Source organism: Trachinotus anak, unplaced genomic scaffold (genome assembly GCF_046630095.1).
Source record: "Trachinotus anak isolate AG129_WGS33_773 ecotype Australia unplaced genomic scaffold, CSIRO_AGI_Tana_v1 ptg000028l, whole genome shotgun sequence".
In the NCBI taxonomy this organism is placed as follows: Eukaryota; Metazoa; Chordata; class Actinopteri; order Carangiformes; family Carangidae; genus Trachinotus; species Trachinotus anak.
Window position 1 is genome coordinate 5,063,240 of NW_027273879.1, and position 27,708 is coordinate 5,090,947.

General features: G+C 40.7%; 3 protein-coding genes and 4 non-coding genes across 13 annotated transcripts in view; 2 read left to right on the plus strand and 5 right to left on the minus strand.

Annotated features, from left to right (window-relative positions):
- Positions 1 to 108: 108 nt before the first annotated feature.
- Positions 109 to 2,977, plus strand: surf1 (SURF1 cytochrome c oxidase assembly factor). The gene is made up of 9 exons (XM_071465217.1): positions 109 to 298; positions 423 to 489; positions 811 to 938; positions 1,047 to 1,129; positions 1,556 to 1,747; positions 1,860 to 1,932; positions 2,206 to 2,368; positions 2,523 to 2,604; positions 2,741 to 2,977. Exons 1-9 carry the CDS (start codon positions 236 to 238, stop codon positions 2,805 to 2,807), a joined length of 918 nt encoding a protein of 305 aa, XP_071321318.1. The 5' UTR covers positions 109 to 235; the 3' UTR covers positions 2,808 to 2,977.
- Positions 2,978 to 3,628: 651 nt separating this feature from the next.
- rpl7a (ribosomal protein L7a) overlaps positions 3,629 to 27,708 on the minus strand; it is a 164,578-nt gene continuing 140,498 nt past the window's right edge. For 5 of the 6 annotated variants that reach the window (XM_071465219.1, XM_071465221.1, XM_071465222.1 and 2 more), the window contains exons 2-8: positions 5,857 to 5,977; positions 5,515 to 5,664; positions 5,116 to 5,256; positions 4,721 to 4,800; positions 4,326 to 4,456; positions 3,881 to 3,950; positions 3,629 to 3,769 (exon numbers count right to left, since the gene is read on the minus strand). In XM_071465219.1, coding sequence (XP_071321320.1) covers positions 3,665 to 3,769; positions 3,881 to 3,950; positions 4,326 to 4,456; positions 4,721 to 4,800; positions 5,116 to 5,256; positions 5,515 to 5,664; positions 5,857 to 5,977 — 798 coding nt within the window. In that variant the 3' untranslated portion in view covers positions 3,629 to 3,664. Of the gene's footprint in view, positions 3,770 to 3,880; positions 3,951 to 4,325; positions 4,457 to 4,720; positions 4,801 to 5,115; positions 5,257 to 5,514; positions 5,665 to 5,856; positions 5,978 to 6,992; positions 7,018 to 27,708 lie in introns of those variants that run through there. The other variant, XM_071465220.1, reaches the window with a different exon arrangement.
- On the minus strand, positions 4,576 to 4,651 carry LOC139611973 (small nucleolar RNA SNORD36). Its single transcript, XR_011686403.1, has one exon. It is a non-coding gene; the product is annotated as a small nucleolar RNA SNORD36 (small nucleolar RNA).
- LOC139611976 (small nucleolar RNA SNORD36) lies at positions 4,877 to 4,949 on the minus strand. The gene has a single exon (XR_011686406.1). It is a non-coding gene; the product is annotated as a small nucleolar RNA SNORD36 (small nucleolar RNA).
- On the minus strand, positions 5,337 to 5,408 carry LOC139611979 (small nucleolar RNA SNORD24). The gene has a single exon (XR_011686408.1). It is a non-coding gene; the product is annotated as a small nucleolar RNA SNORD24 (small nucleolar RNA).
- Positions 5,736 to 5,808, minus strand: LOC139611978 (small nucleolar RNA SNORD24). Its single transcript, XR_011686407.1, has one exon. It is a non-coding gene; the product is annotated as a small nucleolar RNA SNORD24 (small nucleolar RNA).
- Positions 8,708 to 26,708, plus strand: usp20 (ubiquitin specific peptidase 20). 2 transcript variants are annotated; one of them, XM_071465205.1, is made up of 24 exons: positions 8,708 to 9,616; positions 9,965 to 10,018; positions 10,426 to 10,488; positions 10,634 to 10,774; positions 10,945 to 11,047; positions 11,465 to 11,534; positions 11,651 to 11,764; positions 11,891 to 11,990; positions 13,211 to 13,730; positions 13,880 to 14,029; positions 14,481 to 14,593; positions 14,951 to 15,123; positions 16,622 to 16,716; positions 16,829 to 16,862; positions 16,951 to 16,996; positions 17,117 to 17,297; positions 17,481 to 17,607; positions 17,687 to 17,856; positions 18,778 to 18,859; positions 19,602 to 19,710; positions 19,816 to 19,918; positions 20,016 to 20,084; positions 20,169 to 20,337; positions 20,738 to 26,708. In XM_071465205.1, the coding sequence occupies exons 1-23, from the start codon at positions 9,539 to 9,541 to the stop codon at positions 20,324 to 20,326; spliced, it is 2,853 nt and encodes a 950-aa protein (XP_071321306.1). In that variant the 5' UTR covers positions 8,708 to 9,538; the 3' UTR covers positions 20,327 to 20,337; positions 20,738 to 26,708. The 2 variants fall into 2 exon arrangements, with proteins under 2 accessions (XP_071321306.1, XP_071321307.1); XM_071465206.1 differs by having other exon boundaries at positions 8,712 to 9,616; positions 11,891 to 11,969.

The window sequence follows — 27,708 nt, forward strand, 5'->3', positions numbered from 1 at the left end:
ATAAATTTCCCAACTAATTTAAAAGCAGACTGTTTGTCGTGTAAATAATAACCGATTCACTGGCTATGGATACTTTTTTCCTTCAGTCTCAATCAATTTGGCCGCTTCCGGCACCCGTACCGTAAATGCACGAAAACACGCACAAGAAAACCCGGCTGTTAGCTCTCCATGGCTTTGCTATCGTAGCTGGTCTATAGTCGGTTGTCTCATATAGTTTTTAATGTTTTGATTCAGCATGGCTTCTCTGAAATTAGTGCTGGCTTATTCCACCAGGGTGTTGTCGACAGTCAGAAAACAGGTAAGTTACTTTAACTTTCAGATCTGCGTCTTCACGTCCCTAAGTAAAGAGTTGTGTAAGAGTCATTTTCATCGTTTTGCACGACCTGCAGGTTTTGACTTCAGCTTACTTTATATATTTGCAGACTAATGTTATTTACATCAAGAGGACCCTGTTTCTGCCCAGACTGCCTTTCTCCAAACGCACAGACGGTAAATATCAGGCGATGCTTATTGGAAGTTAAGATCAACACAACCAGCTAATGTAATCCTGTACAGCAACACCTTGAACTAATTCATTGATTTTACATTGTTCCAACAATGTCAACTAAAACTGAACATTATAGACTTTCTAAAGGTGGAAGCTGTTTACTGGATTACAACAGACTGTACTGGTGAACCAAGAAAGTGGCCACTGAATGTATGATCTTCTGATGGGACATATTAAAAAGAAGTGTTTTGCAAAATGAACAAGTTACATCAGTGTGGGTCTAAACTTTGTCTTGTGTGTAACTGTGTGTTGTGAATTTCCAGGCAGGTTCATCAACTTGGGGCGACAGTCCAGCTCTACAGCAGTGGGGGCAGAGAAGGGAGAGGACTCTTTCCTCAAATGGTTCCTGCTGCTCATCCCTGCCACCACCTTTGGCCTTGGTACATGGCAGGTACAGCTGATTTTAACTTGTGCCATCACTTTGTTTATAATAATGCTCATTTCATGCTTTGTTCTTTATTATTGTTTAATGGACTCACAAACTTTTGCTTCTGTGAAGGTGAAACGGCGTCAGTGGAAAATGCAGCTGATAGATGAGCTGAATAAACTCACTACTGCCGAACCCATTCCTCTTCCTCTTGAGTAAGTACATCATCAGCACCAGAGCTACAGCCATTAATCTATCTATCGATCGATTGAAAGAAGGTGAATCAGCAACTAGTTTGACAGTCGATTCATCTTTTAAGTAATTTTTCCAGAATAAATGTCACATTCTCTGGTTCTTTTGCTCTCAGATATTTTTATGGACATTTTGTCTGTTTTTGGATGTTTTGTAGACCAATCAATTAATAGATGAATTGGGAAAATAACAGGCAGAAGTGCTATTGTAAACATCAGGTATTAAGTAATTTGCTTTGTTATGGATTGACCTACAAAGGTCAAAAAGTCAGTCTTATATGAGAAAATATTAGAGCACACCAGAGCAATACACTCAAAAAAAAAAAGTTTAAGAAAACATGTTGGCTTTCAATGTGCACAAAAACTGTCATTTTTCTCCCTGGATCCTAGTCCTCATGAGCTGAATAACCTAGAGTACAGAAGGGTGAGAGTGCGTGGGCAGTACGACCACTCACAGGAGCTGTATATTCTGCCCCGCTCACCAGTGGACCCAGAGAAAGAGGCCAGAGAGGCAGGAAGGCTGTCTTCAAGTGGAGAGACCGGCGCTAATGTCATCACCCCATTCCACTGCACTGACCTTGGGTAACGAGCAACATAAAACATCACTGGGCTAATCCTGTAGTTCTAATAGTAACTGCGTAGTGATCCTACACTGTATTCAACTGTGACTGATCTTGGCTTTGTTCGCTGGCAGCATCACGATCCTGGTGAACAGAGGATACGTCCCAAGGCAGAAGATAAGACCAGAGACCAGGATGAAAGGACAGGTTAGTATTTCAGATGGCGTGAGACATGTAGCCAGTTTCCCAAAGATGTTGTAGAGTGGTCTGTAGCATTAGGACAGTTGTAACTGTTCTTTGAGATTAGACTAATGCAAGTGAGACAATTTGTAGAGACCACAGCTGTGGGAGATATACAGCAGTGGTGACAGCAGCGTCTAAGCTCCGCTACAGGTCTGCAGGGTGTTGGGATTTATGCCACTGGAGGTTTTTTTATATTGTTTCACTTGTTTTACAAAGAATAATGATGGATCTGTGCAGGTGGAAGGTGAGGTGGAAGTGGTCGGGGTAGTCAGGCTGACAGAGACTCGAAAACCCTTTGTTCCAAACAATGACGTGGAGAGAAACCGCTGGCATTATCGAGACCTGGAGGCCATGTCCCACGTCACTGGAGCTGAGCCCGTCTTCATTGATGCAGATTTCGGTAAGGTCTCATGAACAACAAAGTCCATGATGCTCTTTGATTCAACTACATCATGATAGATTTCAGGTTAAATATACAAAAGAGAATAGGTTGGTCTGTTTGAATAAATGAAGATTTTGTGGTGTTATGGTGATGGTAAATGCGTCTCATGCAGGGAGCACCATTCCTGGTGGACCAGTAGGTGGACAGACCAGAGTGACGCTGAGGAACGAGCACATGCAGTACATAGTGACATGGTAGGTGGATGCTTTCCCTTTGACTGAAATACACCTGGCTGCTGTTATACTGTGAATAACCTTGTACATTTCCTGTTACTTGTGTGGATACATTTATATTTACTGAATTGACCATCATTTTACCTTTATTTTTAAGGTATGGCTTATGTGCAGCAACCTCCTACATGTGGTATGCGAAGTTCATCAAGAGGATTAAAGTGTGATATGATAAAATGCAGTGAAATTATGCACAGTATGAAATGTTGCATTGCAAGCCTGATATAATTCATAGTGCATCAGCTCCAGCTTGCTGCATACACACACTGACATATGTAAATATCTTGGATTACTCTCTTGAAACATGTATGCAAAAATAAATTAATGTAAATATTAAGCTTTTGCCTCTTCTCTGCTTTTATATAAATGTTGCCAACTAGTGTTGTATAAGATGAATGGGATATGAATTGAAGCCAATCAGTCTAAAATTACACAGAAGAGAAACCTGCAGTGATATCATGAGCTGGTGGCCTACATTCAAAATTCATTAGGATGTACAAAGTCAGTTTTAGTCATTTGGTCACTGAACTAATTGTCTCAAGTGTCAATTGAGAACATTAATTTGAGCAAATTCCCATCTTAGGAAAGGGTTTAGACTTTGTCCCAACATGAGTTCAACATCTCTGGGTTGTTTAAGGTTCATCGTTCTTGTCAGGTAAGTTTGAAACCTATTCATCCATCATGGTACCTTTGCCACAAGTTACTTCTTCACTAAATTTAATTTTAGATCACCCCAGCACTAGATGAACTGCCACTTCAGTCCAATCTATTGCACCACTGCCTAGGGATCTACTTACACCCCATAGACAACCCCTGAGTACTTTAACATCTACTTTTCATCCCTGTTTATATATATAAATGCTCTACTTAAAATTTTGACTCAGTTCACAGTATATTTTCCTGACATCAGTTTAAAATGAATCTACAGTTGCAATTTGGTTCTGAAACACCATATATTTAGTTATTACAATAAAAAAAAACAAACACATTATTAGGACATACAATTTTTTTTATTCCAAACGATTTAACCAAGCTTGGTTGCCAGTTCCTTGGCCTTAGCCTTCTCCAGCTTAGTGATGCGGGCTGTGGACTTGGGGCCCATGATGCCACCTCCCCAGTGACGACGGATCTGGAACACAAGTTTGAAAAAAAATTATAAATGGTGCAATTTGGTCTCTGATGTAAGTAATTTACTTCACCTTGTGGAGACTCTACAGTTCAGTGAGTAAAGAATTCTTACCTCCTCGTATCTGTCGTTATAGTTGGTCTTGATGGCTTCCACAAGCTTGGCAAGTGCGCCTTTATCCTCACTACGAAAGAACAAAACCAGTCAATACTCATACTATTTAGAGATCGCACTGCATTACTGATTCAGTTCTCAAGGATAATGTAGATCAATGTATTTGAATATTGATTTCAAAAAGAGTAGAACATTTCCTCTATCATATTCTCTAATTTTGTGATGGCCACTTTAATATCATCATCTTAAACCTTAGCTTTGAGCATCATGGCCGAAGTTGCATAGTATGTAAATCTGTAACAGGTTGATAGTTAATAGGAACCACTGCTGCAGAAACAACCATATAATCAGCGCTAAATCCTAATTTTGCTAATAGTCGAGAGACCGAAGAATTCTTATACTGTCCCACTCGTGCTTGACACAGCTCAGTTTATGGCATACTTACGGGTTAGTCTGTGTGAAGGCAACTGAAGTGCATGTCTTTCTGTGCACCAGTCTGCCCAGTCTAGCCTTGCCCTTGACAATGCAGTATGGGACGCCCATCTTGCGGCACAGGGCTGGCAGGAAGACGACGAGCTACAGAAGCAGGGGAACCGGAGAAAGTATTAATATTTCAAGAACAGATTTAAATAAAGGTCACCCTATGAAAATAAATGCTTCAATCTGACCAAAAACTGTAAATGTGCTTTGTGGTCAATGCTCAGGGTTAAAAAGCTCGTATGTTTGATCAACACAGAGGATTCAGGTGAAGAAATTCAGACATCATTGCTAGTGACCACTTTCTAGACTGTTCCCAATACAGCTAGTTCCACTGCAGCCAAAATGTGAAAAAATACTTACCTCAATTGGATCCACATCGTGGGCAATGATGACCAGCTGGGCCTTCTTGCTCTCCACCAGGGAGGTGACAGTGTTCACACCTGTAAGCAAGGGATAAATGAAACTGAATATCTGCTCAGCAAACTCCCTGCACTGAAACGATTTCTTCTTTTGGCCAATGCTCAGGGTTAAAAAGCTCAAAAACCATCAAGGCAAGTTTCAGGTGAAGAAATTCAGGTCATCACTGCATCCAGGCCAGGTTAGATAAAACTGCACTACTAAGTTCATAAGATTGCATCTAATGAAATGAATAAAGTGACTTCATCACCTAGGATGTTCACCAACACAACTCGACAAAAACAGCTTCATATAAGATGAAGCTATGGTCTTGATCACGGTTTTGTTGGGAGACTTACCTGCACGGAGGACAGGGGGCCTCTTGGTTGGGGTATCTCCCTTTCCAGCAGCCTTCTGCTCAGCGCGGGCCAGCAGCCTCTGCCTCTTCTCCTGCTTGGTCTCTGGCCTGTACTTGTGGGCCAGCTTGAACAGCTGTGTGGCTGAGGAGGAAGAAAATACATTACAATTCACATTCAATCACTAAATGTGCCTTCAAGTAGTTTCAAGTATTTCAGGTAGCTGCATCAGTGATCTTGGTGGGAAAGGTCATCATTGCGGTTAAGATAGCAAATATTCTTTCACATCATCTGCAAGGCGACAATGGTACCATTAAGGACCCCGTAGTCATCCATGAAATACAGCATGCTCAAAATAGTAACTACATGCAACTCTTGTTGCCAAAACCTTCTGCAACTTACCGGTCTGGCGGTCTAGAGCCTGGGTGAACTGGTTGATTGCAGGGGGAACCTTCAGACGTTTGTAGAGGATGGAGCGCTGCCTCTGCAGGCGGATATAACGAGGCCATTTCACAAAGCGTGTCAAATCACGCTTGGGCTGAATATCCTGGCCTGTAGAGAAACACAAATGTTTAGTGTGTGACAAACTGATGGAGGTCTCCTTTTTTTTTTTAAATCTAAAGTGCATCAGCGATCTTGGTGGGTAGTTGTCTTCAGTGTTCTTAAGATAGCAAATATTCATTTACATCATCTGCACCACGACAATTAACAGTTCATGTAAAATGCCAACTAGGGGCTACTCACCGATGCCAAAGTTCTTTGGCCTCTTCTCGAACAGGGGGTTGACTACTTTCTTGGCCTCATGTTTCTTGGCCACAGAAGGGGCAGGTGCCACCTTCTTCCCCTTAGCCTTCTTTCCCTTAGGCTGTCAAGAAGAAAATTATGTTAAGACACATTGAAAGTGTGGCTTTACTTGACTTCACAAGTTTTAAGCCTTATGTTTAAATCTACACCAGCCAACACGTTTAATGTGTTACCCAAGTAAGAGACTCATGAGGATCTTAGGTCATGACTTAGTTCTAGATGTAACATAAACACTGCCTGCACCATTCCTCATTTCCAGCATGCCTGAGCTTTAGCATCACTTCACATGCAGGTTAGCTTCCTCCTTGTCAATTTCCTAATACACTTAACTAAAAAATAATTCCAAAGTACACCAATTATTGGTGTCTGAAAGAACGCTGGATGATAATGTTTTAAAAGCAAAAACTGGGAGTGAGGCTCAAACCCATTAGTGAATAAAGCGACTCAAATTCCCACGCTGGTCAGTCTGCACTGCTGTGACAAACCAAGCTAAAGACGGCGCAACCACCTCACTTGCTACCATTGTAACTGCTTTATTTACAAACCAAGTCTTTCTCAAATTAAGCAGCTGCCAAACACCACCAACGTGTTTCAAATTCAAGCCACGACTGCTGATTATAACATCTCTTAGCACGGAAGCGATGCTTAGGCCCATTCAGCTACTACAACCGGGTAAACCAACCGGACACACATTTGTATCCCATTACATTAAGATACGAGGCGTGTTCAACTTATATTGATCATTTTAAATTGCGACAGCATGTAACTACTAGCAGAGTTCAAATACATGCGAGAAATGTATAACATTAGAGCAAAACTACCCCTAAAAATCAAGCGTGTTCTCTCATGCTAGCTTTAGCTTCAGGGCTACTGTACCGGTTTACACTTGTGTCGGTTAAACTAAGTTTTAACCAAAAATACAAAAACATCGACGCCCAATATCGACATTATATCCACGGACAGGCTTCGTAGAACTTATACATACATTTTAAAATATAAAATTAAGCAAGCAGACAAAGATGCAAACAGATACAACAGCTTGGATTATTCCTCAGAAGGAGCGGCTATGCACCCACCATGTCGGTTCAGGCAGAAAGGAAGACCGTTGGATTCTGGGTAGCGTAAATACCGCGATGTTTGCGGCGTGATTACGTGGCCTCTCAAGCACCGATCTGGGGTCAGATTTCGAAGCGGCTCGCCTGGTCCGGCTTCACAGTTTTAAACATTTAGGCGCTGACTCAGAATCAGTGTTAAAATGAATCTATATTGTCTTAACAGGCTCTTCTACGTCATACCTCAATGGGACAGTATTGTATCTCCATAATATCCCTATTGAAGGTGAACATTTACAAACATCAGAGCATTGAAATAACACCAATAAACACAATATAACATGCAAGCTACACTGGATAGAAAGGTTAACTTAAATCATATGTGTTAGTATAAAATAATATGAAGTAAATAATGCACACAGGCACAGGCAGCAAGAAATTTTGAGGAGTATTTTCTTAGTATTTTCTTTCTTTTAAAATTATATTTGTGATGATTCCTTCTTTATATAGATATACGGCTGCTATATGTAAACATCACAGGCAGCAGAGTTGAGGAACGCCATCCTGCATCCTGCAGCATCCTGCCATTATTGCAGGATGCTGCTTAAATTGCACATGATCACACTTTTAGGAGGGTTTGGACTTGCTGGAGGCCAGACAACAGACATCTCAGGAGGAGACTGATGACAAGCTGCTGGAGACATCCATGCCAAATTGCAGAGGATTTGGAGAGCTTATGCGAGTCTCACTTTTCTTTTGAGATGGGAACAAGGAGTACAGTGACATTTCTTTCCTGGTATTTTGATAATTGACCACAGCAACAGTTCTTTTGATTTCTACAAATCTCAGCCTGAAAGCTGGAGTGAGCCTGGGTGATAGTGTGAGGAGGGAGCAGCTCACTCTGGAGGAAATACATCTTCAACTGGAGAAACGGAAAGAGGCCATTTTAGAAACTGTCAATAAATTAGGTCATGATAAGTCAGTATTTCACAAGTTATTTTGACATAAACATATCTGTCTGTGCTTGTACAGACATCTCAGATTGTATAATAGCAATGACAAAAGCTAGTTTTCACTGGTCTAATTCACAATTTGTCAGAGGCTCCACTGGTGTCAAATCACATGCTACCATATCTGTTGTGTTTTGACATACTCGTGCTTTACTTGAACAATTATATCAATATTTTCAATCACACAAAATAATTTGACTTCACTAATTTTCCTAAGTAAGAGGTAAAAATTTAAATGCAGGACTTTTACTTGTAAAGGAGTTTTCTTATCATGTGACATTGGTACTTTTACTAAAATCTAGTGTACCATGTTATTATTCCTGTTTGATTATTACACAACAAGCTAATTATAATGTAACGGCAATATGTATAATGTCTAATTGTCCTGAGGAATTTTATTATTAAAATGTATTTTTATTACGTTAAGTAGCATTGTAATATATTTTAAGACTATTTTTTGAGTGAGTCACAACAGTTTGAAACTATATGTACTAATTCCATTAGACTTTTAATAGGTTAAACATTTACAAAAAGTTGATTTTTTTAGACCGTGTTATTCCTTTTCCCACTGATCTCCCTATAACATATTTTTTTATTGTAATTTAACTATAATTTTGTTATCATGCATATCCTGTCTTGTCCAGTCTACCATGGCAATGGCCTCTTGAGCTGTTGCTATATGTTATTATAGCAACTTTCTATTGCATTTATCTCCGTTTATTTGTCAATAAAGTTGCCCAGATTTTAAACCTGGGCAGATGTGCACAGCTGTCCTTCAAACAGCGGCTTCGGGGACCCATTTAACCAGCGTACAGTATTACGTCACTTCCGTAAACAGCTATCTATCCATCTATCTATCTATCTATCTATCGATCTGTCTGTCTGTCTGTCTGTCTGTGTATAAAGTATACAGACAAATAAAATAGGAGGAGAGGTTTCATGTGTTGAAGGCACACGGCTGGATCGGCGGCGCTGACGTTGCCGTGTCGCCTCCTCCAGCCGTGCGTCGCGCCGCGCCGGGGCCGTGCTGTGTGTATGGGAGGGGGGAGTTGTTTGAGGATGATGGGCCGGGGTATCGCCTCTCTCGGCTCGGTAGCCTGCTAGCATACGGTCCGCATCCAGTATGGATTGTTTACAGGAAGAATAAAAAAACAAAACAAAACAGCGGTTATCGCCGTGGCAGCTGCTTCTTTCGGTAAATTACGAGTCATTCACGGCAGCTGCTGACATCGCTGCGGGGAGATGATTTCTGGGCTTTCGTTGGTAAACATTAGGCCTTCCACTTTGCAGATCTGTCAGATTCTGGGGGGTACATTTTGCGAGATGTCTTAAACGACACTATAGATGTCCAACTCATGTTTGAGTTATCAGTTAGAGATAAAGTACATGTAATTTCTGTAAGTGCGGATCGTGTTTTCGTGTTGACATCACAAGGCTAGCTTTAGCTACAACACCTTGTCATCTAGAATTACCATAACATTGTTATCACTGCACTGTCAAATTAGCAGACACCCCCCCCACCCCCCCCCACCCCCACCCCCCCGAAGAAAGTGAGTAGCTATGGCTGAACAAGACATTTGTCCCCACCTGGACTCCATAGGACAGGTAACCAAAGAGGACCTCCTCCAGAAATCCAAGGTGGGTTTTCATTCATGTACAATGAAATGTTGTGCACAATGTCAAAGATGTCCAGTGCAGGTTGTCAGCTGTGTGTGTCATGGCCTACGCTCTCCTTAAGGCTGTTATATGATTGATGCAGCTGCCTTTTGTCCATCAGTCCTCGCTGTCATAATGACATTATCAGCTGGAGTATATGTTGTCTTTGTTTAAGATTTCACAATGATTAGCTCCCTGGCTTGTGTGTGTGTGTGTGTGTGTGTGTGTGTGTGTGTGTGTGTGTGTGTGTGTGTGTGTGTGTGTGTGCGCATACTATATAACCATTATGTTCTATTCATTTCTATCCACATTCTCCTCCTGGTGCTGCAGGGAACTTGCCAGTCATGCGGAGCGGGTGGCCCAAACCTGTGGGCCTGTCTGCAGGTAAAGTCAAATCCTTTTCTCAATGTTTTTGTCATTTCAAAGATAACTGCTAGTTTGCCATATAAATGTTGACAACTGCAAGTGCAGCTACTGCAGTGCTAATCATAGATCATTTGAGATAAGAAGGCCAGGTGAATGCTGAATAATTAATCATGATGTGGGACATAAGTGTAATTAGAAAGTGCTGTCACACTCAGGTAGGGCACACAATATGTGCAATTACAGCTATGACTTTATATTCTGAATGACATTTGACATTTTAGCATTGCATTTATTTATAGATGCCAATTGATATAGATAGACAGTTATATATAGATATAGATATTGTGGCTTTGTGTCTTTACAAGCTAGAAACAAGGATTCAAAAGCCATGAGATCCAGTCTAATACAGTGTCTCTGCTCTGTAGAATGATTGCCCATATGTTGGTTGTGGAGAGTCCTACTCTGATCACAGCACCCTGCATGCACAGGTAAAACACTGAAAACACCTGCCATCTTTTCTCAATATGTCAGAGTAGTAATTTCAGGAGCCCACTGAATGATTGTGTGTGTGTGTGTGTGTGTGTGTGTGTGTGTGTGTGTGTGTGTGTGTGTGTGTGTGTGTGTGTGTGTTAGGCTAAGAAGCACAACCTGACCGTGAACCTGACAACGTTCAGGATCTGGTGTTATGTGTGTGAGCGGGAGGTGTTTCTGGAGCACAGGCCCGCCCTGGTGCCTGTGCCTGCTGCCCCCCACCACTGTAAAGCCGCAGAGCAGGTAAGACTTCACTCCAACAAGGTCACATCTCCTCATTGGTTTCTGTGCCTCTCTGCTTGATGGATTCACAATGGAAAAAAACGATAAGTCCTAATTATGCTACTTCAAATTCAAACAACCTGTTTCTTAATCACCTTCATATTTATAGTATCTCTGAATCATTTTCCTAGGAAGCGGCTCCTCAGCCAGTAGGTCACCCTCTGAAAGCAGTACCCATTGCTGTGGCAGAGGAAGAAGGTTCAGAGTCAGAGGAGGATGAGCTCAAGCCCAGAGGTAAACCAAATCTGTTCTCGACACCTCTTTTCCTGAACAACAGTCCACTTGAGCTTCTCAACTCAGACTCATTTGTGGCTGCCATGTTATCAGCGGGACAAAAACACCCTGTCCTCCTGGCTTTAAGGAAATCTTCAAGAATCAGCTGCACAATCTAAAATTGTTTTTGGAAGTGCTCACATCATGAGGTTATAGCTGCCATATTTAACAGATGTATTGCTTTGAAGACTATAGTTACCAGCCCTGTTTGTTTTAATCCAGACTAGATGTGATAATCAGCCCTCGGTGGTGGTGTCCCCTCTGTTTGACTTGTTCTAAGAATCTGAGGTCAATCTCTACATTGCTCAGTTTGAACACTTTGCCAGTCTCTTGGAAGACAAAAAGCTCCATGGCTCTTGTTTCTACTGTTGTTTCTAGGTTTGACAGGAATGAAAAACATTGGAAACTCTTGCTACATGAATGCAGCTCTTCAAGCCCTCTCCAACTGGTGAGGTCACCTGTGATTACATTTAGATGTGGTTCTCTTCTTCTATGTTTATCGATGTGTTATTGTTTAATAATGTGTGTCAAGTTGATGCATTTTTTCCTCTCTTTCCTCACCAGCCCTCCTCTTACTCAGTTCTTCCTGGACTGCAGTGGACTGGTGCGCACCGATAAGAAGCCTGCTCTCTGTAAGAGCTACCAGAAACTCATCTCAGAACTCTGGCATAAAAAACGGTAACAAACCTTTTAAATGGCAGAGCTACAGATATACATTTTGTATACAATTAGACTATCTGCAAATCAATCATTCGTATGAAGTTATCTGCAATATAATGTCTCTCATCGTTGCTGCCCTCTCAGGCCCAGCTATGTTGTCCCTACCAGTCTGTCTCATGGCATCAAACTAGTAAACCCCATGTTTCGTGGTTACGCTCAGCAGGTAGGGGCAAGCACCCAGCAGGTAACTACACCTGGCATCACTCAACAGCTTGCCACTCTCTTGTCTGTTGTTTTTAAATCCCCGTGTACTCACACACTCCCTAAAATGTCTTTCATTTTTCCTTTTAATGATTACATTTGTTCTTAACACCCAAAGGCTTGAGTTTAGTTGTTCACTTATTTGTATTTTTTTAAAGGATGGCAGAATCAGTTTTGGGTGAATTTTACTATTTTCTTAAATCTCCAGAACCAGACAAAGCCATAGGTGCATTAATTACTTTATCATCACATAGACTGCAATCTGTACTTATATTAGTCCTATCAACCTCCTTATAGAGGTTGATTTCTTAAAGGGATAGTTCAACATTTGTGCACTCTTGCAGAGAAGCACTTAGGTTAACTTAGCATGAAAACTGGAAGCAGGGAAAAACAGGAAGCCACAACTTGTCATTATTTACACTTAAGTGTTTTGTACAGATTAGACAAAGGTATCAGGTGTTCATTAGTGAGCTTTAGAGATGCTGGTCAGCTGGTATTTTTACCTTTGGATAAAGCCAGGCTAGCTGGTTGCCTGTGTTTCCAGTCTTTATGCTATGCTAAGCTAACCATCTCTTGGCTGTAGCTTCATATTTAGGATACAGATATAAAAGTGTTATGGTTGACTTCATTTAACAAAATTAAGGGAATGAGTATATTTCCAAAATGTTGAAATTTTCTTTTAACTTAAGCAGCTTGATTTCATAGACATATCAAGATACTGAGCTAAGACAGGCTAAGCTAAGGCTAAGTAATATCTTCAAACTACATTCATACAGAATGCTATGACTTGACCTTGACACTGAGGAAATAGGAAAAATAGTCAAAATCAACCCCAAACGCTGATTTATCCATTGAAATACACAGATTTTTTTTCAGAGTCCAGTTTTTATGATTGATTCAGATGAAGTGCATGTTTTATCAGAAGTGTCTTCTCTGGTTTTGTTTGATTGTGATTAACAGAAAACACTAGTGGGTATCACCAAATGCAAATCACCAAATGCTTTCTTGTTATAGACAAGACAGGCACCATTATTCACACATTTCTCTTTACGTCTCCTTGTTTTGAAATAGTCAAGTTTACAGACATTTATCTGTTACCCATTTACACGTATCGCACTTCTCTGCAGAACTCCTGTCTCTGTGTATGTGGCAATGTTATACATCCTCCTTTTGACTTAATGTAATGTGCTTCTCTTACCACAGGACACTCAGGAGTTCCTGCGCTGTCTGATGGACCAGTTACACGAGGAGCTGAAGGAGCCTCTGACAGAGTGCAGCATGAGCGGCGAGGGAAGTGACGGGGAGGAGAGAAGAGATGGCGACCGCTCCCCGTCTGAGGATGAATTCCTGTCCTGCGACTCTGGCTCCAGCAGTGACCGCGGGGAGGGAGGAGGGGCCGGTGATGGCGAGCTGCTCATGCAGGATGAGTGTGACGGGGTCAGGTCGCCAGCAGTGGGTATGGTGGGTGTCAGTCCCGGCGGTGTGATCTCGGAGAAGGAGAGGCTGAAGGAGCGAAGGGTGTCTGGTTCATCCCTCCGTGGAGGCTCGCAAGAGATGGACGAGGACGCTGATGTGGACACGGCGGCTGAGGAGGAGGCTCCTGAGAGGGGAGAGGAAGAGGAGTTGACACCAGCTCCAAACACTGAAGTCCAAAACCAGGAGAACAACCAGACATCTAATACTAATACTGGGCAAGGGCAGGGCCAGAGCAACAACGCCCCAGGTATAAAACCAGTGGGATTACAAACGTGCTTTTCTCTGATGATCTACAAACCAGAATTTACAAAGCCACTTATAAAAAAAAAAAAAACAATCTATATGATGGATTTTAGGATATTATATGTTATATACCTATGACAATCTCTTTTCTAGAGCCAGACAATGAAGCATCAATGACCCAGCCCCAGTCCATTCCCTGCAGTCCTGTGCGGACCCTTCAGGAGCTACATCCCAAACTGTCCTCCAGTCCACCTCGCTCCAGCCCGCTCCGCTCTGCAGGACCCGCATACTCCTTCAAAAAAGGTGAGGAAACACCATGGGGGTTTGATGAATAAACACCTGCCCTGAATATGTACGTTTGTACCACAGCGCCATATGAGCGCCGAATGAGTGTCTTTTGGAGTCACATGCACAAAGAAATCAAGGCACCAAATGTGAGGTGTGTTTTGAATTTGATGTCTCTCCCTCAGTCTCTCTGACTGTCTGTTGGTCGGTCCACCACTTTGATGCAGATTAGAATATCTATATATATATATATATATATATATATATATTGGATGGCTTGCCTTCAAATCTGGCACAGACATTAATGGTTCCCAGAGGATACATCCTAATGACTGATCCCCTGTCTCTTCCACTAGCCACCATGGGTTTGAAATTTGTGGTTTTAAAGCTTTCTCTCCACTTCCTCCATGTCAAATAATAATATTAAGTCTGTCCTCATAAATCCTCCTTGCTGTCACTTGACTTCCAGCTCAGCTGCTGCTCAGTGCCAGGAAGAAGAAACAGTCCCACTATCGGAGTGTGATCTCTGACATCTTCGATGGCTCCATCCTCAGTCTGGTCCAGTGTTTAACCTGTGACAGGGTGAGCTGCACTTCTCGTCTTTGAACACCAGGGGTAGCTACTGACATATTCAGTCAGAAACCAAAGTATATCATTTGATAAATACCATTATCTTATTTGTGTGGAATTCAGAAGAAAGTATGTAATTATTTCATTTCAATATTATAGGGGATATTTTTCATGATTAGAACAATTCAAGTGACTGGGTGAAAATCATTCACTTACATGTTTATTATTATCTTTAGAGAACATGAACGCTTAGTAATTTATTAATCCAAAATCACTCATCCATCACACCCTAATTTGTTTAGATTGGCATTTACTGCACAACTGTGTTACAGATTATATTCAGTTTTACTCCTCCTGAATGTGTGACAGGTCTCTAACACAGTGGAAACCTTCCAAGACTTGTCCCTCCCTATTCCCGGCAAAGAGGACTTGGCCAAGCTCCACTCCTCCATCCATCAAAACCTTCCAGTCAAGACGGGTGTGTGTCCCGACACTTATGGCTCACAGGGCTGGATCTCCTACATCATGGACTCCATACGCCGGTCAGTGGCCCACGTTCAACTCTTACATCTGAGGAAGGAGTCAGTGTGTTCCAGAGAAAAACACATGAATGACGTCCAATCTAATTGTATATTATGTTCACACGGTGACGTACAGATTAGGGTTCTGAGAAACGAGGCAAGTGCAATCTTGATTTAGTCCTTATAAGGCTGTATTTGGTTGTGGAGACCACACTTAGAGCCACTGAGGCTGCCACACATGATGCATGTGAGGACATGTACGTCCACCAAGGTAATCGATGTGTCCCTGATTTATTTGCTGCACCTCTCCTGGATTTGAAAATATGAAAAATATTATCTCAGGCGTCTTTTAGTAAACCAGCCTTCAATCTGATCTGGGCTTGATGCATGTGGTGCATGCCAGCGCTTTGACAGTAGAGAGGTGTCAGGGCTGGTTCCCTTCAATTATCTGTTACTGTTTGAATGCATTGACAGTTTTATTACTTAATACCAGAAAAATAAACTCGATGTGCACATACCAGGGCTGCATCATGAAATGAGAGGTGATAAAAACTTTGTGAGTGATTTATGCAGTGACAGGGCCTGGATGAAGTCTGGGAGTCAGTCCAGGACTCAGGACAGGTTGGAGAGATTATGTAGACTGAGGAGGGCTCTGAAATACTTGATCCAGAGACCCTGGACAAGATTTGAGTGCTGAGCCATCGGATGACCCAACAGGAGTGATGTAGCAGTTTGAAAGGGCTGTAGAGGGTTTTAATAATGGAGTAGTTAAAAGTGCAGTTATTGTCTATGCAAAGGAAGCAGTGGGTTACCTGAGATTTTCCCGAGATAAACCTCATTTTATGAGTTAACGGATTTCTAAGTAAAATCACTTCCTTTGCCAAGTGCGTTTGCACATACCTCGACAATATCACCTGCATTTAACCTCGTAGATATCACAACTCAGATGCAGAGACAAGCATTGGCATGCCACATGCTCATATTCCAGCAGTTCCCTCATATCGAAAGCATCACCATCATACTAGTGCTCCTGCCTTCGATTAGAGACTCCAGAGGTTTCTGAGGCAGTATATTGATGCACTGTAGTATTCTACAGCTCAAGTTCATTCACCCTGCACACAAAACTCCTCATCTGTGAAGTGAAGTCAGTGCAGTATTGTCTTACTTGAGGTTGCAGCAGTGTCAGAGCTGTAGTTCCTCAGCTCCTGGGCAATGTGGGCTGTTTATGAACATCACCTTTAATGTGAATCCTGCACTTTAAAGCTGTCAATCATGTTAATTAATCATTTTATATTAACAATGAATAAAATGACTGTGTGTAATGTGGAAGAGGTCGCTCATATGGATGAACCCACAGAGAATTATTACCAGACTTTGCAGTTGTCCTCCATTCTATGCATTTAGTGCTTATTGTTTCTCATCAGGTCGTTTTCAGCAAAGCTGCTGACCCATATGAATGTCATTTTTCTTGGTATAATGATAATAATGTATGATGCAATCATTACATCTGTTTGAACAGGTTCGTAGTCTCGTGTATCCCTAGTTGGTTTTGGGGGCCCATGGTAACGCTAGAGGACTGCCTCGCTGCCTTCTTTGCTGCAGATGAACTTAAAGGTAAACACTGCTATAATGTGCTATTCTCCTATAATGTGTCATTTTTAAATGGTCCAGTGTAGATGAGGAGACTTTATGTCCGAATTTACATTTCCACTGATTCTTTTCTCAGGGGACAACATGTACAGCTGTGAGAGATGTAAAAAGTGAGTATGTATCATAAATCCACATGGAGACAACTGAGGATATTTTGCAGTACATTTATTTTTTTATATTGGATTTGGTTTTCTACAGGTTGAGAAACGGTGTCAAATACTGCAAAGTGCTTCGACTTCCAGAGGTATGAGCTTTTTTTTTTTTTTCAGAGATCTCTTTCTTGCTGCAGATAACATATTTTTTCGCTGGTGGTCGGCCCCACCAAGTGTTCTTGACTGTTTTTGTTCTGCATTCTTGTGTGCAGATTTTGTGCATTCACCTGAAACGTTTCCGGCATGAGGTCATGTATTCGTTCAAGATCAGCAGCCACGTATCTTTCCCATTGGAGGGCCTTGACATGCGACCCTTCCTGGCTAAAGAGAGTCCATCTCAAGTCACCACATATGATCTGCTGTCAGTCATCTGTCACCATGGCACTGCAGGAAGTATGAGTTGATTCCTTTTCTATAGATAAGGTCATTTCAGATGTTATTTCCTTTAGGGTTCACATATCTCAAAAGATGAGCAAATATAATCTTGTTCTTTATCTATTCAGTTTTGTCTGCACAGGCTGTTTCGTAACACTTCTTTCCTTATCTTCTCCTCTCACCCTTTTTATGGTGCTGCAGGTGGACACTACATAGCTTACTGTCAGAATGTGATCAATGGCCAGTGGTATGAGTTTGATGATCAGTATGTCACAGAAGTCCATGAGACGGTGGTGCAGAATGCAGAGGCCTACGTGTTGTTCTATAGGTGAGCATGTGAAGGCCCCGCAGTGTCAGACATTTACACCCAGTCCACTTTGTGATGCATTTTTCTTGGACTTGCGCAGGAAAAGCAGCGAGGAGTCTGTGAGGGAGAGGCAGAAGGTGGTGGCTCTGGCCAACATGAAAGAGCCCAGCCTGCTGCAGTTTTACATCTCCAGAGAATGGCTCAACAAGTTCAACACCTTCGCCGAACCCGGCCCCATCAGCAACCACACGTTTCTTTGTCAGCATGGAGGTGTGTGGGTATTGTGTCTTTTTGTTGAAAATCTCTTCCTGTCGTCATGATCCCAGCCCAACCACACTGAGCAAACAAATGCAACACATTCTTCCTTAAAGGGAAACTATAATAAGGTCAGTTTGCTCATCATGGGGAGGACGACTCATCCTGTGAAAACAGTTCCACATCTGCAACAATCATGTTATTTTTCCTTGGAGACCACAAATTCATAACAGAAAGCTTGCACTTCGAACAAGCAGGAAGCAGTTATATGTAATCAATTACTCACTGAAACAGTAGATAAATTACCAAACACATTATGCAGTAGCAGAAGAAGTTTGTCACATTACTTGCTAAACTTTTTAACCCACAGCTTCTTCAAAGGTGCCATGAAACCTCCTCACCTACACATCACAGACTAAAGTAACATATTATTTACTTCCAAAATCTGTCTCAAGTTAGTCCAATTACTTTACCAGGTGCTGATTAGCGAGCTTTCAAAAACAGTGCAAGTCACAGTTCCACAGTTCTTCTGCGCAGATTTTATCTCCTGCACAGATTTTATCTTCTAAATGATGGAGCACAGTGCGTATGGGAAGCTGCTGGCACCTCTTGATGTTTAAGCTTCCAAGACTGATAATTCTTGTTCTCGGGCCAAAAACGAAGCACAAATCTGTGTTATTCGAACTATATCCCAAATCATAATGACTTCTTAACTTGATGTTTTTATTGGATTTGTATGATAGCTGGCTGGTTTATATGTATTCATAGAAAAAGCATGGCTTTAAAGCTTTTGTGAGTTACAGGGATGAGGGTGTGGTTTGTGTGGGAGGTGTAAAAATGTACTGCTGGCATTAGCATCCTGTCTGGACTCCATTACAGGCCAGAAAAGGTCATAGATTCATCCTGTAACGCTTAACTTATTTTATCTCTGTGCAGGGATCCCTCCTAATAAATACAACTACATAGACGACCTGGTTGTGATAGTTCCCCAGAATGTGTGGGAGTACCTTTACAACAGGTAAATATGCAACACACTACCAATAATAGTGAATGACACCATGTCTGAGGACGTTTTAGTTTGAAAGTTGTACATTTCAATAAAATGTTCAGCTGAAAAGGAAACTCAAAACCAAACAACACATCTTAGTGTTATTTGCCTTTTTCTGATTCAACAGTTTTCTATTGCCTCAAACGAGTGTGTTCTGTATTAGATTTGTCATTTAATGTTTTGTATTTGACTTTATTGCATTTATTTAAAAGAGAGAGTTCTCTGGTCGATGTGAGAAACTCTTTACATCAACTTCCTCTTGTTAGCTGGTGTGGGAGTTTGTAGTTGGCTTTGACGTCCCCACCATGATTCGATTGATTGTGGAGGAGTGTGAACCAGTGTAAACAGAGAGAAAGAAATATCTGCCCCAGTTAAGATGTGTTAGTCAGGCAACACGGTTTTAAATTAACACTGTAAAATCGAAGCTGTTCAATCCACTTCCTCTTTCTTCCAAGATTCTGTGAATGCTACTAAAAATAGGCACCTGGAAGCAACCGAGTAGGAGCACAGCAAATGTTAAAAAGTCTAAATGGTCTGTTTTAATTTGATTAATGTGATGATTATTTAATCACAGCCAGAGACACACAGGATGTAGCAGTTTCAGATTGAGTTTAAAGGATGTGTGTTTCCCTTAACTGCCTAGTTTCACTGAGTCAGTCCGTCTTTATCTTGCAGGGCCTTTCTTGTTAAACTTCTGTGTCTCTGTCCTCAGTTTTGGAGGCGGCCCTGCAGTCAACCACCTGTATATGTGCGCCATCTGCCAGGTGGAGATCGAAGCTCTGGCTAAACGCAGAAAAATGGAAATCGACACCTTTATTAAAGTAAAAACCTGTGTTCTGCCCTGGTTCACCTGTGTGTGTGTATATACAGTCTTTATGCTCTGTGTTGGATATTCAATGAGCACTTTTCCTTTTTCTTGTCTGTAGCTTAACAAAGAGTTTCAGGCTGAAGAGGCTCCAACAGTGATCCTGTGTATCAGCATGCAGTGGTTCAGAGAGTGGGAGAGCTTTGTGAAGGGCAAAGATAATGGTATGAAACTGAAGTAAGACAAATACAGCGGTGCATTTCAGTTGTTGATCTGTTCTTTCTGTCTTTACTAAATATTTGTCATCATTATTTTACTCAGAGCCCCCTGGTCCCATCGACAACAGTAAAATTGGTGTCATGAAAGGAGGACACATACAACTCAAGCAGGGTAAACATCAGCGCCGGTTGAGAAGGTGGAAGTGAAAACTGCAGGTGGTTTATAAGTGTTTTAAATGTACGTTTCCTCCCTCAGGTGCAGACTATGGTCAGATCTCAGAGGAAACATGGCAGTACTTGTTGGGCATTTATGGCGGAGGCCCTGAGATCGCAGTGAGACAGACAGTGGCCCCGGCTGACCCCGACAGCCTTCACGGAGAGAGGAAAATCGAGGCAGAGACCAGAGCACTTTGAGATGAAGAGAGGTTGGAATCTTTTCTTATTGGGAAGCACTGCTCAGTGCTTGTATACTGTTCAATCACAGTAATTCCTCATAAAAGTGCACATCCCCCCGTGTTATACACAGACACAATCACGTGTTTGAATATACTTAGGGTAAATGTGTAACGGTTTACTGGCAGCTGTGATCTCTGTCGGTCTGTGGAACATGCATCACTTCCACCCACTTTGCTGACGTCAGGCACATGAGCTCATAAATTCCTTCTGGCCAGCAGAGAATAAGATAGCTACACATCTGGCCAAGAATAATGGAGGACATACATCCAGCTAACAAACAGCTGTATCTTCAATCTACACTGTTTGAGCTGAGGGCCTATTAAGAGTCCATCTGTTCTCAAGATGCTTCTCAACTTTCGTTCTCCGCAGGTCTTCTGATTCCCTTTCTCACTCCTGCCCCTCACAAGAAGCTGAGGATTTTGCACCTTGGTGAAGAAGCCTTGTTGTGAGCACTTTGTAAATGTAGCAACATATTATGCCGAAGCTGTGTCGCAGGAAGCTGAAGCGGTACTTAAATATCACGTAGTTAATTTATTGAATAACTCTGATCCTCAGTGTTAGGGTGTAAAAATAAGACGTCATGTCACATGTTTTTGGTAGCTATGGTGTTTCAGTGGCTGCTGTAGTGACTAGGTGTCATGTACTGCTAAGCTGGCTGTGGCAGGCAGACGGCCGCTGGTGTTGTCAACCAGAGGGCTGGGGAGAGCAGAGCTACAGTGTGATGTTTGGTTTTAAGACTTTTCTTCTTCATTGGAAGCCACAACCAAGAGACATAAACAAATCTTCTGTTGTTTGCCTGTTTAGTAGTTACGAAGTTTAGACATCAAGTGAGAGATAAAGCGTAAATCATACTCTTGAACCTCCGACCTTAAATACGCAGACACTGAGCCCTCAGGAAAGGACAACTATTGTTTGTTTAAGCCAGTGAAATGATCAGATTAATAAACAGCAGGAGGGTTGTTTCAAACCACAAAACATGCATGTGTGGCTTCAAAATGCATGCATTTACAAACACTTTTTTCAACCAGTAAGGACATCTCCCTGACAGAGTGAGATGCCATTCGTTTGCTCAGAGAATTCATGTGCTCATAATTCTGAAAATATTGTCTCACTCATTCAGAGTGAGACAATTCAGTTTATGCCAGTGCTGTCCACAGAACACTTACTTAAAAATAAGCATATGGGCATATACATGTGAATATATGGGTATGATTTTTAACAGAATAGTAAAATGGTACATTTATGAAAAGACAAAGTAATTTAAGAGTGCAGGAGTTAAGTAGGAAGTCAGTTATGTGCAGTAAGTGATGTAATAATGCTAAATCTGCTGAGAATCTTGTGCAACAAAATAATAGGTTTTTCTGACAATGACTCACATAGTACATTTGTAATTCTTCGGAGACATCACAGCGTGAAGAGCCTCATACATTCAGGTCTAAGAAGACTTTATTCCAAATTTGCCCATAATGCAGTGTCTGTTCAAACCAAGAGAGAGCAGTATTAAATGAGGTGATTGTTTACCCCCCCCACCATGTTAGAATTTAGCAAGAAAGAAATAATCTCACAAATAATTTGCACAACATGCACAAAATCAGACCTGTTACAGCGGTTTATGATACTGTTTGATTGATCAAATGAGGTCATCAGAGAGGTCATCAGAAAAATGAAGCTGAGCCTGGTGGAAAGGATTGTGTGCTAGGAGATAATTGTAAAAAAATTTATGTGTCTGCAAATTGCATCATTGTTATGATGCATTTTGAACTTTTTTTGTAAAAATGCACCGGTCTTCACTAAATGAGACACCATGGCTTGTTTACTCAAATTAGATTTTACTTAGTAAAGTGTGGAAACCCACGCAGGAAGTGGTGAATCAGCCCACAACCATAGCACTCTGTGTTGAGATAACTTGATTCAAATCTTCCACTTATCTCGTCGCTTTTGCATATTTTAATCACAAACAGATTAGACTGGCAAACAAGTGTGTGTTGTGCAATTTCAGAACATTTGAGACAGTATATACAGCTCCAAACACCAACTTGTTGCTGCTACTTGAAGCAGCCAACATGCAGAGTCTTACATTTTACATCAAATCAATTTACTTTATACCAGTTTTGAAAGCCAGGAAAAATTGAATTATTATTTTCAAGTTGAATTGAAAAACAATATTTAAATATCACAATTAATTTATACTGTTAGAAAAACAGAAGATACTATTCAGTGATAAATGATTAATTTATGGTCAGTTTACATTCACTGACATTTGCGAGGCAGCTGGATTTCTCGCATGTGAGGTTCTGTGCAACAAACCATTACATTCACTGTTTGATGGTAAAATCCCATAAGCCATATTACATAAAATACCAATGCACAGTTAATGAATTGTTTTTAAAATCTTTTTGATTATCAATATTTATTATCTTAGCAATTATACTTGTTAGACTGTCAGAGAAGAACCTCCATAAGTAGGAGCTCCACTTGGATAAACACTGCTGCTCAGCTATTACTGGTCTAAACAGCTACAAGACAAGTTAATAGATACAAATGAGTGACAACGCAGCATCTCAAAGCCTATTTGTAAACAAATAAGAACAGATAAGAAAAACTTGTGGTTTTCAATGCCAAATGTACTGAACACATCTTTAGAGGCCATGTAGTATTCACGTAAGGAAACAGTAGTCCTTACATTTTGCTTTTTTCTACTGCTTTTTTTTGTAGCAGCATTAGAACAGTTAAATCTGAAATATAGAAATGCAATTTATGACCTGAAATTTGAAGAATATGATACTGTTCCACTGATGTTATCTGATGCTCCACAATACAGTCATCCTACCTTTGAAATCAGTGCCTTCAAGCCCTTACATGCACACAGTGCACCTGTACAGGTGTTTCGCGTGATTCACTGTGTGGGCATGTACATGAACGCTTGATTGACAGCTCCCTCACTCTACTGTAAGTATGGTTAGAGTAAGAGAACTTCCAGCTTTTACATTTTAACTAGTTGGTGATGTTTGGTGACCACATTTAAATTTCCAGGATAGCACTGGTCAACTTCAACCTTAGCGTGGGTCAGCCACATTAAGGGAAGACACCTGTGTGGGCGTGCAGGGGCTGCAGTATAATGCAGCTTAAATGACCCTTAGAAAGAAAGGAAGTGCACTGCATTCACAAAAGGAAAAAAAACATTGTATCTTACAACTGCTTGTGTCTTCCCCAATTACGAGTATTTGATCTCGTAATTGTGAGAAAAAGATCAGGTGGTAGCACCTGATGTTTTTCTGTAATTATTAGGGAGTAAGTGATATTTATGATATACAGAAATATACAAAGTAAAGTCTCCAAAATGGTTTTCTTTTGTGCAATGTGATGTGAATGTCCTTCCTTTAGAAAGATCTGTTTCACTGGGTGCCATTAAATCTCCCAGCTGTATTTCATCAGTGCGAAAAGGTGACATTGATCAGGAAAATTCAAATACATGACACATGTAAGGAGGAGAATGACAAGGACAGGAACGTGGACTCTGAGGGGTATTCAAGGTCCCCATTCATTTAAAGATGTGAAAGTTGTTGTTGTTAAAGGAATTGTTTGACATTTTGGTGATTATATGCATATTCACTCTCTTAGTTACCATTCTCATGTCTGTACGGTAAATATAAAAATCATTATATCATAGAAATATGTCATTTCAGGCATGTAAAAGACTTAGAGTGCAGAGACTGCACTCCAGCTAGCGAGCTATCTGGTGAGGTAGCATTAGCAAAAGACAATGTATCCACTTTTTCCCATTTCCTGTAATTGAAAGAGCAATTTTGCTAATACAACATCTTAGTGGGTCTGTTATACTGCTATAGATCTTATCATATCTGAGAAAAGAAAAAAAAAATGCAACACCAGATAAACTAGTCCTGGTAATTAGCCTAGCTTAGCAGAGTAGTATTAACTGCTGTCCCTGCAGCAGTGAAATTTACTCAAATTATATATTTAAATGTATTTATATTAACATTAATTTATTAAACTAGCTGATGTAGAAACAACACACATTTTGTTTGTAGATACTCCTGTTTCCTTAAGCTTGTCAGAGCATAGAGTACAATATCTAGAATGCCTTTTCAGGTTTTATGCAAATTCTGTGATAATTAATGACGAGCATTAAAAAAAAGCATTAAAGTAACTTTACAATAACTTTATAACTTATATGTATTACACAGTTTGGCTAAGAGCCAAAGTTGCTGCTCTGTGCCCTTGCAAGGCAGTGCACAGACATGAGAGTGGTAATCATCATCTCATCTGACTTGCAAAATAATCTAAAAAAATAATAAATAAAAATTGAAGAAATAAAGAATAATAAAATAGATTCAGTGTTAGCTTATTCTCTTAAAGTTAGATCTGTTTTTTCAAACTTCTCCATTTTGCATCATTAACATCTTAGAGATTCCAGGGTAAGTAAGATAGACTAGAAACACAATTAATCTGATAAAGTCCCACAGTTTCAACAGATTCAGCAGATAAAATAAGTGTAATTATCAGGAGAGCAGCTTCAACAACCCCCCAGGCAATATACCCAACAAGGCAATCAGAAAGTAAACCAAAATGTGTGTTGTAATAGACTTCTCCCCACAGATATTTCGACTTGTTATGGCAGAAAAAGTGCAGGTGTGACTAATTCCATTAACAACCTTTATATTAAATTTTATTGTCGGCGTAATCGAGCGGTTTAGCAGGAAACCAGAGCACCTCCATGGACGGAATGCTGCCGTGGAGTCATGTGCAGGTGTTTTTTTTATGAGCTAGTGCCAGAAGCCAACATTGTAAGTCAATTTTTGTATTGTTGTCAACATTTCGTATTCTACCAGTTTTTTGTAGCTATTTTTGAGTTCGTTTTTTTTTTCTTTTTTGAAGTTAAACCTGCAATAATGTTTACTTTTGTCCTCTTTGGGGCAGCAGAAACTGACATATCATCACCGTTGAAGTTGAAATTGCAAACCACTGCTTACACACCCAGCAGTTACAGAGCGACATCATCATTCGTTTGGAGTTGTGTTTCTGGCCAAGCGCTATATTCACTCTCTTGCAGCTCTGTTTTTGGGGGATAGATGGCTCCTCAGCTGCTAAATGTTTACCAGCTAGCTGTCTCGCTAACCGTGACTGTCTGCCGTTTGGTGCTGAGCAGGCAGTGGACAGTGGGCCTTGAAAACAGCTGCCTGCTGTGGCTCAAAACAGGCTGTGAGAGCTGTGAGAGTGAACCAGAACAGCTAATCAATAACCTTCAACTTGCTATAAAGCCCAGGAAAGCTGAGGGGAGCTGCAGATTCAGAAGGTTATTCTCTGTGGGTTCATCACAATCAAGCAACCTCTTTCAAATTATACATTATTTTCAATTATTACAAAAATAATAATTATACCTGCTTTACATTTGAAGCGAATGGTTGAAGAATGAACATTCCTATTCCTAATAGTCTCCCAACCATTTCAGATGAGGACACTGAATACACAGATGTCACAGAACAGCCCTAAATCTGGGGTTTAGGCTCAGAGTTACTGTACCTGAATTGCCCAGGACTAAAGTGATTAAAAACTAAACGGACACCAGTCATCATTAATATTATTTATTTCACCTAAAATTTCCCAGCTGTCAGCCATGTCTATCACCTTTATTCAAGGACTATGGCCGATTGTCTCCCTGTTGATGTGTCCAAAGAGCAATTCATCAATTCTAATAAGAGAGGACGCCAATTCATTCATGTGTCTTCTATGTGTTTTTTTTTTTTCTCTCTCATGTCCAGACTATATCTACAAGAGATAATATTAATAGGAATACTGTGGGTATATGTGTGCTATGTTTTTACATACCTTTTGGGGGAGTAAGTGCAATGATTTAAAAAAAAAAGACAAATCTTTGTGCAATCTTAGCTCTATCATCAAAGAGATACTGGACCGCCATCAGACACGTGACGGTTTGATGAGCTGACGGTAAAACAGGGGCAGTGCAGCTTATTATATTGCAGTGTGGTAATTACTTATCCCCACCTGTGAGTTTGTTTGCTTGTGTTACAGCACGTAGCTATGCGTGTGAGATTTCCATTTCACTGGAAAATATGTTGCATTGCTGTGGTTGAACAGAATTCATCAGTAATATCAGCCTGCACACAGCACGACAGGATTTCACTCGCTCATGTTTTCCCTACATTTTACAGTGTGTGGCTGTTGTGGTCATGATAATGGTGATGCTTTGAACCATGGGAACTTAAGTGGTTGACCTCAATTCAATGGGATGTCTTAATGTCTGTATAACTGATGTAATTACTCATGACTGGTTGAATGATTAAAATTGCCTGGTCTTTGATTTCCATGTGCCTTCTTTGCTATGATTTGAAAAAAACAAAAACAAATGAAAGTCTGGCCAGATTCAGAAAACACAGAAAATAATAACTGTTTTAGATGAATATTTACTTCAGTGGTCATTGGATGTTTATTCTCTGCCTTGCAATGAGTCAGTGTATTAACTTTTTGGCAGAGCCTGGCTATGTTTCCCAGTCTCCAGTCTTTATGCTAAGCTAGGCTAACAAGCTTCAACTCTTTGTTTGGCTGATCTTCTCATCTAACTGCAACCAAGAAACTAAAGGAGAGAATTTCCTAAAATTGTTCCTATTGCATTGCTTATTGTATTGTGGGAAATGTGGTATTTTTTTCTTCAACAGCAACAACATGATAAGGTCCTTGAGATGCTTTATTACCTGATCTTGAGGCACTGTGTTTTACTGCATACTTCTAAATCAGTGCGTGTTTAAACAAATTACCACACAGCGAGCCAGGGGCTATACAATATTCCAACATAGTAATACTCTATATGCATGCACAGAGGAAGGAGGAACGGGAGGTTAACAGGGGCCTGGCAGTTTATTTTTGCCCTGGAGGTAAATCCAATAGAGATTAAAAGTCAGGATATTTTGCTCTCTGCAGCATCTCTTTTAAATTTGACTCTTCTGAGTCACCTCAATTTATGGCACTCTTAATTGGTGGAATACCAAATTGCTTAAAATAGGTGCAACATTAGATATGTCCACATAAATTATATATTTTTTGATATTTTATTGAATTACTACTTTCCTTGATACTCTGACTTCAGCATCATCACTATTCATTTACAATAAAGTCTTGATCAAAAGGCAGCTATATGTAGGCGATGTTGTCTACTGAAAAAATATAGCTAACTATACATGAGTTTAAATCTGAGAGAGAGGGAGCAACTCTTTAGTGAGCAGCTGTGATGTCATCTCGAGTCCCATACGTATGCTGAGCTGCATCCAGCCCAGACAGAGGCAGACCGAGAGGAAAAACACACC

Coding starts and splice junctions, on each gene's coding strand:
- surf1 (XM_071465217.1), top strand. CDS start 236: ATGGCTTCTCTGAAATTAGTGCTGGCTTATTCCACCAGGGTGTTGTCG. Junction 490..810: donor TTTCTCCAAACGCACAGACG/GTAAATATCAGG, acceptor GTGAATTTCCAG/GCAGGTTCATCAACTTGGGG. Junction 2,605..2,740: donor ATGCAGTACATAGTGACATG/GTAGGTGGATGC, acceptor TTTATTTTTAAG/GTATGGCTTATGTGCAGCAA.
- usp20 (XM_071465205.1), top strand. CDS start 9,539: ATGGCTGAACAAGACATTTGTCCCCACCTGGACTCCATAGGACAGGTA. Junction 10,019..10,425: donor ACCTGTGGGCCTGTCTGCAG/GTAAAGTCAAAT, acceptor TCTGCTCTGTAG/AATGATTGCCCATATGTTGG. Junction 16,863..16,950: donor AGCTGTGAGAGATGTAAAAA/GTGAGTATGTAT, acceptor GGTTTTCTACAG/GTTGAGAAACGGTGTCAAAT.